The sequence below is a fragment of the Cucurbita maxima genome, unplaced genomic scaffold, assembly GCF_002738345.1.
Source record: "Cucurbita maxima cultivar Rimu unplaced genomic scaffold, Cmax_1.0 Cma_Scf00028, whole genome shotgun sequence".
Lineage (NCBI taxonomy): Eukaryota > Viridiplantae > Streptophyta > Magnoliopsida > Cucurbitales > Cucurbitaceae > Cucurbita > Cucurbita maxima.
In genome coordinates, this window is record NW_019272044.1 from 513,683 (window position 1) to 530,001 (window position 16,319).

General features: G+C 38.4%; 1 protein-coding gene across 2 annotated transcripts; it reads left to right on the forward strand.

The window, feature by feature from the left end:
* Positions 1-1,580: 1,580 nt before the first annotated feature.
* LOC111500233 lies at positions 1,581-14,590 on the forward strand. 2 transcript variants are annotated; one of them, XM_023151927.1, is made up of 7 exons: positions 1,581-2,090; positions 10,639-10,996; positions 11,519-12,909; positions 13,034-13,153; positions 13,378-13,529; positions 13,678-13,756; positions 14,183-14,590. In XM_023151927.1, the coding sequence occupies exons 1-7, from the start codon at positions 1,659-1,661 to the stop codon at positions 14,186-14,188; spliced, it is 2,538 nt and encodes an 845-aa protein (XP_023007695.1). In that variant the 5' UTR covers positions 1,581-1,658; the 3' UTR covers positions 14,189-14,590. The 2 variants fall into 2 exon arrangements, with proteins under 2 accessions (XP_023007695.1, XP_023007694.1); XM_023151926.1 differs by having other exon boundaries at positions 1,582-2,090; positions 13,678-13,753; positions 14,189-14,590.
* Positions 14,591-16,319: the final 1,729 nt, after the last annotated feature.

Below are 16,319 nucleotides of genomic sequence, written 5' to 3' on the forward strand. Positions count from 1 at the left end.
GGTCCTGAGTCTAGGAGTGGAGCGGACCTTCGTAACCTACCTAACATGCATCTAACAAACTTAACATGACTTGTGGCTTATTGTATCTCATAAGGCTTTGAAAGCCTAGGAATGACCTTAACATCATATGCATGTAGCCTAATCTAGCTAGCTAATCTAGCAGATAGTCGTCTTACACAATAGAATAATCGGTGGGTCATAATCTCCCTAAGTATAGTCTAACCATCACAACTCGTATATTCTTTGGCTAATCATGGTATAATTAGATATTAGCTCACTTTTAACTTAAACATTCTTGATCAAGTCAATCCTCAAGATATACTTGCGTAAAGGATCTGAAATGGCTACTTACAGTACTTGGGATATTTGGACTTTCGATTTTTCTCTTCTTCAAGCTTAAATTTGCCCGAGCTCCTCAATTAGACCCCAATTTGAGTAAAAAAGAAGAACACTAATGAAAATGGCTCGAAAATTAGACATCGAGAAGCTGAAATATCAAGAACATGGTAAAAAAGACTAACCATTGACCATGGTCAGTGTCTTCCTCACTCGTGTGCTACCCTTTGAAAAGTTTCCAAATTTTTGGTGGTTCAATCTCATTTTTTCTTGAAATTCGTAATTTGATTCAACTTAGTTCCTTCCAATCCAAGAATTCAATGGAACAATTTTCATGAACTATTGAAACTTCAAATTGACATCTTTATCTAGAACTTCGATGAGCCTCCACCAAATGTTCAAGGCATTTCGTCCCTTGATATCTTCTTGAGAAATCTTCTACTCACTTATACAAGTCATATACACTGATTTTAGGCTTCTTAATTTACACTATGAAGAGAGAAATTTACCTTTGAAACTTACCCTTTTTGAGCCAAAAATATATCCCGAATGAGATCTCCACCTACAACCATCCTTCATCTCAAGCTCTTCATGAAAATTTATTGAGCCTCGAAGGATAACTTTTCCTCAAAAGTAGCTGGATACCTACAAGCTTCAACTCGTTCGATCAATCTCACTCTTAATGGGTTTTCTCCTAAAACTGCTCCTACAAAACTCTTTCACGCACTTCAGTGAATAAAACTCATCAAACTTTGAGTTCCAAAAACCTTTGGATCTTCATGAATCTTTCGTGCATTCCCTTGATCGAATGAGTCCTTCCAAAATTTATTTTTCCTTTTTCGCACCCAATTCGACCTTATATCTTTTGGGTTTAGGGTATGACTCTGATACCATGTTAGACGGAACACGACTCTTCACAATAGTATGATTTTGTCCACTTTGAGCATAAGCTCTCGTGACTTTGCTTCGAGCTTCCCAAAATGCCTCATACCAATAGAGAGAGTATTCATTGATTATAAACTCATGATCATTATCTAAATGAGCCGATGCAAGACTTTCATCCTCAAATATTTGTGTAATAAAACAAAATATATTTAAGTTGTTGCAATGCCCAAAATTTCATTTTTTTTTGTTGGGGTCAAATATCAATTCAATGTGTCTCTCCACATACGACAAAAACAACCCTATTTCCCTAAATATTTTGAAAAGAACCATTTTTCGTTGTTTTTTCTTTTAAATTACAATTTTCATCTGATTAACCCCCTTCTTCCGCCCACCTACGGCCTACGGCCTGATTTTTCCTCTCCTGGCTTTCTTCCCCCATGGCCGAACCCATGGAGGAAACCACGGTTGTTGATGGCGAACCCACTCTACTCGCTGGCGAGAAGAGGTCAATTGAGATTCACGGGGACGATGAACTTGCGGAGCCTCAGTTAAGAAAGAAGCCCCGTAATGGTTGCGAGTTGGGTCCTAATCTCCGGAGGGTTGCGGAGATTGTGTTGGTCATGTCCACAATGACGGCGCTGCGTGCTGGAAAGAAGCCTACTGATGCCGAGGTTGAATTAATGGCTGAGGCTAGGGCTAAGTTGGTTCAGATTTGTGAAGGATTGGCTCCCAAGGATATCGTGGGAAGGGAAGGAATTAGCTCTTTGATTGAAGATTTGGGGCTGCATGGTAACATTAGGGATCAGAAGTTAGGGTTTCGCGGTCCCAGGTTGACGATAGCGGAGAAATTGGCGCAGACAAAGAAGAAGGTATGTTAATGCCTTTAATTTTACCTACTTTTGTTATCTCTTGACTCTCTGCGGAGGGCTGCATGGGTTCTTCAGTTTTCGTGACCGGTACTATTTGATGCTTGATTGTAGATAATACTTCTTGAAGTCTGTTTAATGCTACTCTGCTTGACTGTTAGTTATGTTCAAACTTGTTTGAATGAAACCCGGAGGATGAGACTACATAGGCATTCTTGTCTTCATTTGGTTACTGATAACCTAAAAATCTTCACTTCTTCCGCGGAAAGATACACATGGATGTAATTCTCCAGTCTGCTTCCGAGTTCTCTGATTCATTATTCCATTGGAGATGCATTAGTTTTCTCGCGGATATCTATGGACACAGTGGGGGAGGGTATTGGTTGCTAATAGTTAACCACAGTCTTTCTTTTTTGTGGAAGAACCACACACCTTACATTGACTGAAATGAAAGATTTCAGAGAAGAAGCGGGCAAATGATTGCCAAAAAAGTGCTTGAATTTGTGTAGTGTTGTAAGTAGGTTAGTTACAAAAAAAAGGAAATCTTAGCCCTCCAAATAGGTTAAGTATTTTTCTTTCTTTCCATAATTTCTGAACCCCAGATATGAGGGCAGTCTCCATTGATGTTGTGTTCATCTGAGTGTTGCACTGAAAGCCAAAAGGAATCAGAAGAGGAATACTAATCTTAAAAAACCCTGCTATTTCTTTCCTTCCAATGACACCAAAGAAGGGAGCGAGTTGAATATCTCCAAAGGTTCTTTTCCTTCTGCCAAAAATCTTTCCATCGACTGCTTCTAAAAACCCATCATCAATATCCTCGAGGAGACAACATTCGACCCCCAAAATATTAAAGAAAAACCACCCTTTAACAGCAAATTGACAGTGAAGAAACATATGATCTAAGGGCTCTTCCTCTCAAAGGCGGAGACAATAGATCGAGGGAGACATCACATAGTTTTGAAGCATTCTTTGAAGATTTTTGTTTAAACTTCTTAGGCTAGGGACCATAAAAAAACCTATCACCTTCTTAGGGGTCATGTATTTCCAGATGAGATTCACCATAGAAGAATTCAATTTCCTTGTCCCAATGATCTGCTTCAAGAATGTGGACATGGTCGGAAAACCCTTAGAAGGATCTATCATCCACACATATCTATCATGATCATTACCCACCACCAAAGTATTTAGAATGTGAACAAGGTTGATTGATCTTCCACACCTATCTATCATGATACTTGTCCCATGCTTGTTGCATCTCATTCAAATAGTGGGAAAATAATGACCATTTTTTTTAATGGAAATAACGTAGATATCTAGAAAATATTGTGTTTAGGTCTTTGATCCGAACCATTTATCTTCCCAAAACTTTATTCTTCTCCCATATCCCACAACAAACTTAGCAAAAGTAAAAAAAAAAAAAAAAAAAAAAACTCATTGGTTCTTTATTATCCCAGTACAGCTGCTGCCTCACTTTTTCTTTGGAAGCTTTATATTCCAATGGTGGTGATCTGCCCCATAAATAGCATAAATCACTCTCCATGAAGCATTCTCCTCTTGAGTAAATCTCCAAAGCCATTTCATTAGGAGAGTGCTGTTTCCTTGACGAAAAGAACCAATCCCAAAGCTACCATAAATTAAAGGAATAGAATTACACTTCTAGCTTAGTAGATGAGAAGCCGGTTTGAATGTGCACCATCCCACACAAAATTGCTAACAATCTTTTCAAGGCAATTGATAACCTTAGCAGGGGCTCTCATATGAGAGAAGAAATATTAGTCACCCACCTTTCGATAAAGACAAGCCTCTCTGTTTATCAACTTTCACTTTGAACTTCTTCACTAAAGATATTATTTTGGTGGGGGCTCTCATAAGAGAGAAGAAACAACAAGGCTGAAGATCTTGTTCTACTTGGAAAAAAGATGGTTGCTGATATGAACCAAGAAACATCAATCATACAAGATATTTCAATGAAGATGCGAAGAAAATGCTGTTGAAATTATCGAGAGATATTTCAATTCATGCCACATTGAAGAAGAATGAAGTTTCATTGTTATAAATTTTGGGTGGATTACAATTTAGAGTAATTTAGAGTTATTGTATTTCATTAATTTATTTTAAGACATTTTATTTACTTTAGGTTACATTTACATCATGGTTAATTATGACCATAAACTATGAATGTTACAACTCTTGGAATGCCTTTAATGTTTCATTTTGAGGCTATATAAAGCCATATATGTTGTATTTGTAAGTAGACTTGAAAATATAGTAAAAGGAGCATTTGTGCTTTCTTTAGCAAATAGCTAAGTTTCTTTGCAATTCTATGTAGTTTAGGTTGCATGTAGAATCATTCAAGCTTGACATGATCAATCTTGCTTGTGGAGTGATTCGAATCTCAAACAAGTGTTCTTGCGTTGAGATATTTGATCAACAAGAATTATTCAAGCTAGACATGATCGATCTTGCTTGTGGAATGATTCGAATCTCAAACAATGTTCTTGCCTTGAGATATTCGATAAACAAGGTAATCCAAATCGTACTCCCCTTGTAGTGATTTCCTTATATCAATTGCTCTTCGGGAGAAGACTTACGCTAATTCAATCTGTGTTAGGAGGGATCCTTAACTATTTCTTGTCGATAATTAGGATTTCACTCTTGGTAAGTAAGTCCATAGAAAGAGTGGTGAGAATTTCCTTTAGGAAAGCATTGATTGGGGGAGGATCCTATTTGGTCAAGCGGGAGGTGGTCTTGAAGCTAGTGGATCTAGGAGAATTAGGCACTGGGAGCTTGAGGTTACAAAATGAGGTTCCCTATAAGTGGTTGTAGCGCTTCTTCCTAGAGCTTAACATACTGTGGCATGTGGCATAGGGTAATTGTGAGAAGGTATGATATGCACATTTTCAAGTGGTGTGAGGGTGGTGGATCAGGCCTTAATGAAAACCCCTTAAAGTTTTTTGGTGGGGGGGGTTGGTTTGGTAAACAACTCGACTTTCCATGCATGTACCGGTCGGATACGTCACTTAACACTAAAATTTTGTAATTTTAAAGCATATGAAATCATGCAGTAAGACATTTTATAAAAATCATGCTTGGGGTACCCCTTTCTAAAGAAATTTTAAAGACATGCAATTTAACCAAATAGTTCAACCACAAAATGATTTAAAAGAAAACGACATCAATCCAAAATTTCCTAGTTCCTGTAAACTACGGGTGCTTTAACAAAATTCAAATAGTTAAAATTAACTCGATGTAGAGGCGTGTTAAATAGATAAGAAAAACATAAAAACTCTAAGTTGCCTCATGACGGGCTTCTCCACCTTGCGCCACTCTTGTTCTACGACCTTGCCCTCACTTGAATATCATTTTAAAAACAGGGTGATTATTAAAATACTCAGTAAGGCACCGTTCTATTTGGGTCAGATATGCAAACCATCATATAGTTCATCAATTAGAATCGAAGAACCTTGGTGGTTGATTACCCCAAACATACAACGTGTAACCTACTCACCCAAAATCATTTTTTGCAATCACTCCTTAGTGATCATGGATGGTTGCCTACTCGATACACACAACATGTAACCCTTACCACAAAAATAAATATCAGCAATCGCCTTACATGATTATTAGTGGCTGGTTACCTGATACACAATGTGTAACCCTTACCACACTCATTGCATTCAAGCATAAAATGCATGCATTTGGTCCCAAAACATTTATTTTCATGACCAATCAGCATGACAGCAAACAACAAGCATCCACACAATAACATACACATGCAACTGTATTCTAGAAAAACAAAAGGGTTTAGTTTCAATAGGAAGGTTCCTACCTAGAGACTTCGCTTTAGAAATTTCGATTTATTGGCCCAACTATCCTAGTACTGAACTTGCATTCAATCACCCAACAAATCAACCTATGTTCACATGATACAATGATTGCATGACAGCAAACAACAAGCATCCACACAATAACATACACATCCAACCGTATTTTAGAAAAACAAAAGGGTTTAGTTTCAATAGGAAGGTTCCTACCTAGAGACTTCGCTTTAGAAATTTTGATTTATTGGCCCAACTATCCTAGGACTGAACTTGCATTCAATCACCCAACAAATAAACCTATGTTCACATGATACAATGATTCCAAAGATCACAGGCTTTGTTATTTACATCCTCTTGGGTAAAAGTTGGGTTTGATTCCGTCTTTCTCCAAAAGTAATTCAACTTTAGGAGTTGTCCTATCAACTTCCGACTTAGGCGTCTTGGGGTTTTCTCCTTTCAAACGGTGCTGCTGGTGGTACAAGTTAGTAGCACGTAGTGGTGGTAGCGGTAACGGTGTAACGGCCTAGGCCTACCGCTAGCAGATATTGTCCTATTTGGGCTTTCCCTTTCAGGCTTCCTCTCAAGGTTTTTAAAACGCATCTGCTAGGAAAAGGTTTCACACCCTTATAAAGGGTGTTTCGTTCTCCTCCCCAACCGATGTGGGATCTCACAATCCACCCCCTTCAGGGCCTAGTGTCCTCGTTGGGGCTCGTTCCTTTCTCCAATCGATGTGGGACCCCCACCAAATCCACCCCCTTTCGAGGCCCAGCGTCCTTGCTGACATACTGCCTTGTGTCTACCCCCCTTCAGGGGATAGCCTCTTTGCTGGCACATCGCCCGATGTCTGGCTCTGATACCATTTGTAACGGCCCAGACACACTGCTAGCAGATATTGTTCTATTTGGGCTTTCCCTTTCGGGCTTCCCCTCAAGGTTTTTAAAACACGTTTGCTAGGGAGAGGTTTCCACACCCTTATAAAGGGTGTTTCGTTCTCCTCCCCAACCAATGTGGGATCTCACAAACGGCGATGGTGGTGGCAGTCTCATACCCAGTAACTGTAGCGAAAGATGTGGGCGACGATGAGCTGCAATGGTTGGAGAGCAAGGACGATGGTAGCGAGACAAAGACGACCCTCGGTGTTGCATAACACATCCTTTATTATCCTATGGTGGTCATCTGTCAACAAGTGGCTAAGTGTGGCCGATGGCAAACGACGACGGGAGATGTGGCTACATCTGGCGGTAACGACAGAGGGAGATGTGTTGCAGACATACGAAAACGAGAAAGGAAAAGGGAGATCGATGGCAGCAAGATCTCAGGCTGGGTGCATTAAGAGAGAGGGGGTGTGGCGGCTGTGGTGGTGTGCTTGGCTATTTATGGCTGAGCCCTAGGGTTTTTTTTATTTATTTGATTTTATTTTAGTTTTTTTTTTTTTTGTGTTGGGCCTTTACCGATTGTTGAGTGGGGGATAAACCTTTTTTGCATTATGTTTCCACAGTATATCATATTTTGAACAAAAGGTTGCATTTTTTGCTTTCCTTAGATAACCAACAACCCTGTTTGATAGTGTTTTGGGTCTTCTTTATATCCTATGAGACTTCAAGGTGTACCCTGGGAGATGGGATGTTCATATATGAACTTGTGATCCTTTTAGAGGGGGTATCATGGAATTCCTTCGTCCATGTTTTGTTCGCCCCTTCTCCCTTCCAATTGCCTCTATGCTTTTCTCTCTCTTGAAGGTTAAGGTTCCAAAGAAAGTTAAGGTTTTATTTAACAAGTTTTACCTGAGTGAGTGAATTCCTTGGATTGTGTCCAAAGACTTCCTTCGTTTTATATTTGGAATGGTGTATTCTTTGCCAGAGGCGTGAGGAAGACCTCAATCATTTGATACGAAGTTTCCAATGTGCTCAGTTTCTTGGGACCATTGCTGAACCTCATTTGGTATGTGTGGAGTATGGGATAGGGATGGTAGCTTGTTGTGGAAGAGATGCTTTTGGAATGAGTGTTTAAGGAAAAGGACTAAGTCCTTGGCAAACTAGCTTTTTCGCTGTTTGTATTTGGTTAGAAGTAAGGAATAGAATCTTTAGAGAGGTTGAGAAATATGGTGAGTTTGAGAGGTGATTAGGGTTAATGCTTCTGTTTGGACTTCGGTTGCTAGACCTTTTTGTAATTATTATCTTAGTCTTGTTCTTTTGTATTGGAATTCTTTTCTATAGTTGTTTTGGGCTCCTTGTTTTGGGTTTATTTTTTGTATGCCCTTGTATTACTTCAATTTTTTGAATGAAAGCTTGATTTCTTATAAAAAGAATAAAAATATTTCCATTAATGGTGCACCTAGTATTGAGAAAGGAATGTCTTTGGGTATGTGGATTAGTTGTTGGGGTGGGTAGTATTCTTTGTAAGATACAAGAGAGTTGCTCCCAAGCTTCTAAATAGGTAATCTCTTCCTTGGACCTTTCTTCATCTAGTTGTTCATTAATAGGGGCGTCCATTATCGCCAGGGTCTTTCTTTGAGGACACCTCATTAGAAAGGTTTGGCTTACTGGCCCCACCTTAACACTTGGCAAGAGTGATGCATTTGTAGAACCTTTTGGTCCTCTTGTTGTTGGTTCCTAAAGTGCCTTTTGCCCCTATCCTATTATTTGGTGTATCATCGATTCTTCCTTGCTTTTTTCATGGTTACAAGGAACTGCTCATTTGGAAACTCCTTTGAGCATCTGTTGTGTTCTTTTTGAAGTCATGTTGTGCTTGTCCACTGTTATTCTAGTCGTTGAGCTCCTAATCTCTGTAGCTAATTTGATACCATCTACTAGGTAGTAGATCAGATGTAGAATCACCTTTTTCCTATTTTATCTTGTACTCCATCCACATATCTAGCTATTTGGTGGTTTTCTAACTCACCAAGAATGTTAGGGCACTCAATCTATTGAATTCCTCTAAATAGTCCATAACTAGTTTAGTTCTTTGGATGCAATGTTGGTGTTGACCGTACAACATTTGCTTGTAATTTATCTGCAAGAACGGTTCATTAGTTTGAGCATCTTTGGCCAAGTCCTTATGGACCACTTTCCATATCTCCTTCTATTGGTTTGAATTTTATCCCACCATGCAGGTTCTTCCTCCAATTTACTTTCTAGCTTTACTTTCTTTTTATTGGGTGTGCCAGCGCAGTTAAGGAAGGATTGGCCCAATCAAGAGAGGCTTCCATGTCAATTTTCCATTAAAAGTTGGGAGTTCCACCTTCACTTTATAATCGTTGCTTCCTTCATTTTGCCACTCTTTTCTCCTTGTATGGGGTAAATTTAAGTTATAAGCAAAGTGTTGGAAAGGCCTATCCTCCTCCCTTGAGTTGTCTAATTGTTGGAACCGTGGATTTTTGTAGCATGTATCTGGAGTTCAGAATGGCAGAGTAGCATTTCTTGGGTACTTGTGGTGCAACCTTCTTGTTTGTTCTTGGGGTGGTTCACAACAAGCAATAGGGTGATGAGTATTCGTGTCATTCTTTATTCCTTGGTTAAGCATGTTAGGTCTTTGGAGGGTTAATTGTTCCATTTGTCGTGCCATGGTTCCCATCATTTGGTACATCATCAATATGACTTTTCATCTCATCCACTGATTCTTCCATTTGCAAGATGCATTGGTTGAGAGATTTTGGAAAGAGGCATAAGGTCTCCAATCCGGGATGATCTTTGTCATTACTAGAGGTCACGAGGTGCTTCTTCCCTACCATTGGGTCTCTTCGTCAAGGGCACTCTGATACGAAACCCATGCGGCCGTAAGTATTCTCTAGAGTTTTTATGAAAGAATGTTTTGTACAGCTTAGTGAACATTTATAGGTTCCAAAAGGATTTGAGTTAGCTCCCAACAGCCATAACAACTCCCTAACAACCTCTGCAACTAACTTTAACATCAATTGGACCCACCTAATCAATGGTAAGAGTATAAGCAATCTGAATACAGCAGTTAACAGCCAACTAATCGACAAAAACAGAACATAGACTGCATCAGTTGGCATACTGATGCTCTGGGATCCTTTGTTTTCTTGTCCTTCTCCACTATCTTGACATAACTATCATGTCCCCTAGACCACTACTAGACAGAGAAGTTTGATCCTAAAAACGATCTCTTATCTATTGCAACTTAGTCATGTGAGCACTAATACCTACAGTTTTATGGAAAGGTGGTACCTGTCCCTTGCTCTATCTTCAGATTGGTGTGTCATATGCAAGGGATTGAGTCCCAAGGTTACGTGTTTTCTTATTTGTCCTTCTGTATTCAGGTTTGAGCATACTCTCCCCCTTCAAATGGCACATCGTGTCATTATTTCATCAAGAAAAAGAATATCATTTGCCTTTAATTTAATACTTCGTATATTTTTCTCATAAAAAATTACTACTTATATTTGGAGTCTAGCTTGAAAGTAACAACAAAGCTTTTAACCGCTTATAGAGGTCTTGAACACTTTTCTAGATATAACTTCTTTTGTAGCTCTCTCTTCCTTGAAATTTATATGCTTCCCTCCGTAGCTAGTTTAAATATTCTTTTTGCTAATTAGAAGAGCTTTTCATAATCTTCTTTGACATGGAGTTTAACTTTTATTCTTTGGTGTAACTTCATATAATCTACGTAATTGTTTGGCATGTTAGTGAATAAAATATATATTCTAATAATATCTCCAAGAATGTGAATGATCTTTTCATGAGAATTTTTATTCTTGCTTTCTCATCTAGATGGAAGATTCCAAGAAATATATCCCACCTTCGGGTTATGGATCTCATCCAACCCAAAAACATATTATTTCATCGATTGAGAACCGTGGGCCATTGCCTTCTGTACGGATGTTTCCCTCAGACAAATCAAGTCCTGTCCCTAATTCTGTGGGAGGCACTGCCGGTACTCTGCCTTCAGGTCATGTTTCTGTTGCTGGTTCTTCGTCTATGCAGGTTCAACCGCAACTAACAGGCAATGAAGTCAGAGCTCATAATATTTCAAGTGGATTTCCAATTAATCAACAAGGAAGGGACTCTTCCTCACTCTTGCATGGCATTGAAAGACCACTAAATGGGACATATGGATCTCAAATGCAAGGTATTCTTTTTTTTTTTCTTTTTTCTTTTTATATATATGCTTTTGCCAAACGATGTGAAGTCTTTTTTTTCCCTTTTTATCTATGCAATTTTTCTTGTGATGGATATGGGGCGACTTTTTATTTATATTTTCTTCTCCTTGATGAAAGTTTAGTTCATCATAAAAGAAAATATCAATTATATTGCGTATAATTTTTTTCCCAATTAAATTTAATTTGGGTTGGAGAAACCAGAAGTGATGCAGTGGACAAGATCTATTCCAATAAAATGCTTCAGGCTAAAATACATTCTGTAAGATTGACATCACTGATACGGTATTGCCTGTGAGTGTAAGAGCACGCTCCTGTAATTTTTTATTGAACTCAAGTTACCTTTCATTTGATGTTTTCAGTATTTTGATTATATTTTGTTTGAGCGAGAGTGACGATAAAACATGATCAGGGGATAGTTAAGTTAAAGTCTTTGCACACAATTTGTTGTTTTTCAGATTTATTACGTTTTTGTATGTATTGGTACTTTTCAGTTAACTCTTCCGTAAATCACTCTCTGGCGAGTGCTCCAACCTGGTCTGCTCAAACTCAATCTGCCTTGTCGGCTAAAGGTGGGCCAGAACACAAGTTTCCAAATCATTCTGCTGCTAATGCTCAGGGAACCACAGATTCAAGAGCCTTAAGATCGTCTTCTCAAGCAGCAAGGGACCAAAGCTTTAGACCTCCAATTCCTCAAACTGGGACAGGAAATATGGCTGGTTTGCAGCCGCCGCATTTACAGAGCATAAATTTTGTGCAAGGGCCTTCAGTTTCTAATAGCCACAATGAAATTGTCAAAATTATTCAGAAGCTGTTACAGCCACAGCTTCCTGATCATCCTACTTGGAATCCTCCTTCAAGAGATTACATGAACAAGGCTGTGACTTGCCAAACTTGTCAAGTTACCATCAATGAGATTGATAGTGTACTTATATGTGATGCTTGTGAGAAAGGATTTCACTTGAAATGTGTACAGTCACCTAATCAGAGAGCGATTCCTAGGGGGGAGTGGCACTGCCCAAGATGCTTAACTATAAGCAATGGGAAGCCTTTACCTCCTAAATACGGGCGTGTCATGAGGAGTAACCCCCCACCAAAATTATCTGTCAATACCAGTGGATCTCAGCCACCAGAGAAGAGTTTAGGAGCCGCTGTGGAACAAAAGGCCAGTGCTGGACAGCTGAAGTTAGTTTCTAATGGAGGTTTAGATTTGCTAAGTCACCACCAGCCTGCTGAGGATGGAAGCAACGCCAATGAATCATCTGGTATCAAAATTCCAAATGCGGAAGAAGCTCATGGAAATAATTTTTTACCAATTAGGAAAGACATAGATGAGAAACCAACCTCTTCGACTTCCCTGAATACCCCAGCCAAATCCTTGGGGATGGTTTGTGAACCCTCTTCTGCTGAGATATCAAGTGAAGTATCTGCTCAGCACGTTAAAAGTTCTCAAGCACCAATAGGTGAAGATGGATCCTCAGCAAAAGCAGAGCCTCCAGAAGAATCTCAAACTGCGGGTGACAATTCTAGTAACCCTAAACCCCCTGACATTCCTCAAATTCTTGATCAGAAAATGGGTTCTAATGGTCCAGAGGAACCTTACTTAACAGAAAGTTCTCATGACACTTCAAATGTGAAGAAAGATGGCCATGAAGTTCTGCAGGAGAATAATGTTGAAAATTTTGAAGCTAGCATCGTAAATAGAGAGCAGTCCGGGACTTCTTCCAATGATCTGCATGATGTTGAATGGATTGGAGACCCACATCAGCTGACAGATATGAGGGCATATTACAAATCCTGTCTTGTTGATGGGGTTACATATAAAGTTGAAGAATTTTCTCTTTTTCACTCCAACAACGGGAAATTGATGCCCTATAGGCTTCAGGTGAACAAAAAATTGTTTAATAGAGTATTTAAGTTGATTGTCAAATTCATATGGTTTTCTTACGCACATGAAAATTGCATCCTTTTTTGGAAATAATATGGGGAAGCTTTTACTCTTGATGCAGTCCTTGTACCATGAATATGAAAGTGGATTGAACTGGGCTATTCTTAAGCAGTGTTACTTTCATGAGGACTTGCCCAAGGAAGTTGCCCACCTCTGCCCGTGCTCCCCTGAACAAAATGAGGTACACTTTTCATCTTCTTTTATTTCTCTAATTTCTCCATTTTCCTTGTATGAGATTCCTCATTCATATATGTTCTTGCACACACCTCCAGAAGTTATACTCAGATCTCACGTCAAATTGTCGTTGCCTATTTCTATGTGATTCCTAATGTCGGACCTTACTTAATACTGCACTAGTTGGTATAGAGAGTTTCATATGGACTTCATATTTGTAATTGTTTGTAGGTATATACATCCGATGGCGACATTTGTTTAGCTGTGGGCTTAATTCGAAGCCCATGTGAAGTTCTTCCTGTTGCCAAGTATAAAGAACATGAAAGACGAAAACAATTGGGTCCTGGGGCAGATGATGGAATAAAGCCAACTTTCCTGTGCAAGTACGTCTATTTCCTTGGACAACTCTCTAATCCATTTGTTACTTTTGAAGACTGATATTAAGCACTTTTCCTTTATCGAACAATGTGTGTTGCTTCTTAGAGGATGAATTCCGATTTCCCTTCATGTTGGTAAAATATGGTTTTGCAGATGGTTTTATACTGAAGCTAACAAAGAATTTGTACCTTTTACTGATGCCGTATGTGAAAGCTTCTCAGTGATGCAGGTAATAGTGGACTAATTAGTCCTCATTTGTTCTAAGGTCTTTGTGGGTCATAGCTTGCATTTACATTTCAGCCATTTAAAATTGGTTTCTTCTGGTTGTTATGACTGTAAAGAAGCTGTCAGTAATTAGGATATGTGCCTATTGAAAACACTCTATTGCTATGTTGTTCTTAATCAGTGAAGAATATCCATTCTTTTCTCCATTAAAATGGATGTAGTGTGAGAAATCCCAATTGAAGCTGGCTACTGGCATGTGGTAGTATGACCTGTAGAACTGAGTGTTTGTAGAACTATCGGGCCGTATTCGAAAGATTCTTGCGCCTTGTGTCTTTATTTTTCCTCATGTTTTCATGCCATAACCTTTATATCATTTTTAGTTGGTTCTTTTACAAACATTTGAAGACTGATCAGTTTATTTGCATTGATACACATATAGGGCGACCTGCAATGACAAGTTAATGGATGAATGAATGTCCATATATTCAAATGTTTTGAAGTAGTAGGTAGCAATACTCCCCGTCTGTTTTTCTTTCTTGTGACTGTAATTTAAGGCTGTTTCTTCTTATATAACCCCATATGAGTTACCAAGCCCTGTCTCTCTCCCTCTCGTAGGACCCCTTGTCTGTATATTATTGTATCAACAACACCTGCCCTGCTTTCACAATGAAAGAGGTGCGTTTGTATTGTAGACATCTTTCATTTTTCATATTACAGAGATTTATAATATGTATTTTTCTTGTTCTTTTCATGATAGTTGAGTGAAGCAAAAGATGGTGAATGCCACTAGTAAAACAATGGTACAAGGTGGCTAGAATGGAGTATTTTCTTATATTGCTTACTATTAAAGGTGGCTAGAATTTACTTTGCTACTACTCTAAATGAAAAATGCTTCAAAGTTATCTATCAAACAATGATATGATCCAAGCTTTTTTGAAACCTAGTGTCCTTCAACTATACTCTTCATATTTCATTGGGAGAGATATTCGGTAGGCCGCCTACCAATCAAAGCTTTCTTACCAGTTCATCTCTTTATGGGATAATGAATCATATAATTTTGAACATAATTTATTTATATAAAATTTTGATAACATTCTCATGTAACACTAAACATTGTGATTTGACATCTTACTCTCAAGCATTTTAAACAAAACTTTCAATCATATGATCCTGGCTATCACAGAGTAGTTTTGGGATGACTCCCAAGATGAATATAAACATTTTCAAGAGTTTTTAGTTATCTTTGCCATGCAAAATAATTACAAGTGGATTTATTGACGATTTAAAGTATAAAAGATCTCCTCTCCACCTCATGTCTAAAAAAGGCTTCTCTTCCAAACATGGCTGACCTATCATTAGGGGTGTATACCCGACCTGGAAACTCGGGAACCCAACCTGACCCAACCCGAAATATAAGGGTTGGGTTGGATTTCGGGTTTGGGTTGGGTCCATTTTTTTTTAACCCGATTTGATTTGGGTTGGGTTTGGGTACCAAAAGAAAATGATTGAGTCAACTCGCCCCACCTGAAAATAAAAAAAAATGAAATTAAAGTCCAAAGGCCCAAAGTCAAAGCCCAATAAGGTGGAGGACAAAGGACAAACCACTCTAAGTTTTTATCGTTCAATGGATGGAAAGGGTGGTAGTAATATTGTTACTTCATTATTTAGTCAAACAAGATGTAGAGCAACATGTGCCAAGATGATAATTATGGATGAATTATCATTTAAGCCAAGATGATAATTATGGATGAATTATCATTTAAATTTGTAGAGAATGAGGGTTTCAAATTGTTTTGTAGTATTGCATGTCCTAAGTTTGACCCTCTCTCAAGAGTAACCATTGCTAGAGATATATTTCAGCTCTATCTAGAAGAAAAAAAGAAGTTGAAATGTTTTTTAGTCGGTCATTCCAAGAGGGTTTGTCTTACCACTGACACATGGACTTCGTTGCAAAATATTAATTACACGGTAATCACCGCTCATTTTATTGATTTAGAATGGAATTTGCATAAAAGAATTCTCAACTTTTGTCAAGTTGCTAACCACAAGGGAAAGACTATTGGCAAGATTATTGAGAGTTGTTTATTGAAATGGAGAATCGATAAGGTTTTCTCTATCACAGTTGATAATACAAGTTCCAATGATATAGCTATTTCATAGATTATGAGAAGGCTTAGAAGTTGGAATTCACTTGTCTTAGATGGAGAAATATTACACATGAGGGGTTGTGCTCGCATAATTAATTTGATTGTGAATGAAGGGCTTAAAGAAATGCATGACTCCATTTCTAGTGTTCGCAATGTCGTGAGATATGTTAGATTATCCCCCAAGAGATTGACAAAATTTAAAGATCGTGTTGAATAAGAAAAAATTAAATGTAAAGCAGCAGTTTGTTTGGATGTGGCGACTCATGGAATTTCACTTATTTGATGCTTGATCATGCCTTGAAATTTGAAAAAGCTTTCATAGTATAGGAACAAGAATTAGATTATGTTGATTATTTCAAAGAGGGGGATCGAATAGGGCCACCAATAGATGATTGGAAAAATGTTGCAGTGTTTGTAAAGTTT